This window comes from Penaeus monodon, chromosome 21 (assembly GCF_015228065.2).
Source record: "Penaeus monodon isolate SGIC_2016 chromosome 21, NSTDA_Pmon_1, whole genome shotgun sequence".
Taxonomy (NCBI): domain Eukaryota; kingdom Metazoa; phylum Arthropoda; class Malacostraca; order Decapoda; family Penaeidae; genus Penaeus; species Penaeus monodon.
Genome location: NC_051406.1, coordinates 20,144,631 through 20,146,203, shown reverse-complemented (window position 1 = coordinate 20,146,203; position 1,573 = coordinate 20,144,631). Strand labels below are relative to the sequence as shown.

At 43.2% G+C, this 1,573-nt stretch overlaps 1 protein-coding gene across 1 annotated transcript in view; it reads right to left on the bottom strand.

The window, feature by feature from the left end:
• LOC119586601 overlaps positions 1–1,303 on the bottom strand; it is a 24,708-nt gene extending 23,405 nt beyond the window's left edge. The window contains exons 1-4 of the mRNA XM_037935351.1: positions 1,162–1,303; positions 842–914; positions 540–710; positions 13–275 (exon numbers count right to left, since the gene is read on the bottom strand). Of these exons, the coding sequence (XP_037791279.1) occupies positions 13–275; positions 540–710; positions 842–914; positions 1,162–1,303 (649 nt within the window). The remainder of the gene's footprint in view (positions 1–12; positions 276–539; positions 711–841; positions 915–1,161) is intronic.
• Between the last annotated feature and the right edge of the window lie 270 nt (positions 1,304–1,573).

The window sequence follows — 1,573 nt, the reverse complement described above, 5'->3', positions numbered from 1 at the left end:
TGGGACACTTGCCTGTCCTATTGTCACGCATGAACTGCGATCGATCGAACTGCGGCCTCAGTGACCGTGTCCTCGTGCCCCTCGCGAACTGGCTCTGCGGTGACATCAAGTTCAGAACGTCCTTCGATGCTGGTCGAAGGCGATGTCCAAAGTAAAGGATGTTTGCTGTGTTTCGGAAGACGGAATGAGAAAGGAAGTCGGTAGCTCTGTGATCAGGACCGACCAGTAAGACGTAGGTGTCGGACTTCTTGTAGAGCTCGATGTCCTCCAGGAACCTGAGGATGTTAATTCGAAGTCACTTCATGTGGAAGGGGACTCAAGGCATCTGGACTGTGTTACATGCTTGTAAGATTCTACTTTTTTAGCTCGATGGAATAGGAAAAACCTTATGTGAGTGAGAGAGGTAGATAATAGATGAAAAATAATGAAATGGGGGAGAATGCACAACCGTAAACAATTTAAACAGAAGTATACATAAAAGTGGAGGAAAATATAAACACAAAGAGGCACAAAACCTCACAATAAAAACTGAAAAAAACCTTAGCAGCAGCTGTGATTGCAGTGGCGTGACGTCGATCAGAAAAGCCCTGCAGTTGAGCATTCCAAGGCCTCTCAGATCTTTCGTAAGTAAGTCGTAAAATTCCTGTGATTCTTCCAGGCTTGTGACGTCTACGACTGTTCGGGAGGGATAGCCGCTTTCACTCAAGTGCCTGCGACATACCGAAAATATGATTATTTTTGAAGTGATTATACCATTTTTTCATATTTTAAGTTAAAGAAAAAAACGACACCACAGTGAACAATTTACTTTCTTCTTCCTTCTGTTTCCTTGTATGTGAGCCTCCTGGTGTGAGGTGTGTCCAGTCCCTGAGCGGCGTCCTCATGACAAGAATAAATGCTAATTGTAAGGACACCTAGGAACGTGATATATGTATGAGGTTTATAATTCATTGTGTGCATAATGTGTCGTTCGGGCGCACATCACCGTGGGAGAATTAATAAATAACCTTAATAGCGAGCGTTCTCTGGGCCTTAGCAGAGGAACATCAATCACTAAGTGCGGCGTGGAAGGTACGTGGGCGGTTCCCGCTGATCATGCGATTTTTTTTACAGGTTTCTACCAGATGTATAAATATTTTTTTCGCTAGGACGGGAAATCACCAATTGGCGTTGAAAAGGACACGGTGCTGCCCCAGTGGTTACATCTGAATGCATGGTGGCCAGACAGAGCACCGTGATGAACATGGCAGCGTGAATAGCGTTTGCTGTGGTCGTCGTGTTTGAAAGGACTCATTAATGCCATTGGTTATTTGAAAGCATAGCCTCGTGCCGTCCATGGCGGCCAGTGAAAAAATGCTAAGCACGAAATGAGCCTAAGACGCCCAAGGAAGATGGAATTTAGGAAAAATGTGGAGAAAACCTGAAGGGAAAAATAAAATTATTTCTAGTACAATTACAGTGTAAGACTAAATATTTATAGGCAAAAGAATAACGAGAGAGTATTTCTAGTACAATTACAGTGTAAGACTAAATACTTATAGGCAAAAGAATAACGAGAGAGTTTGATTGTAGA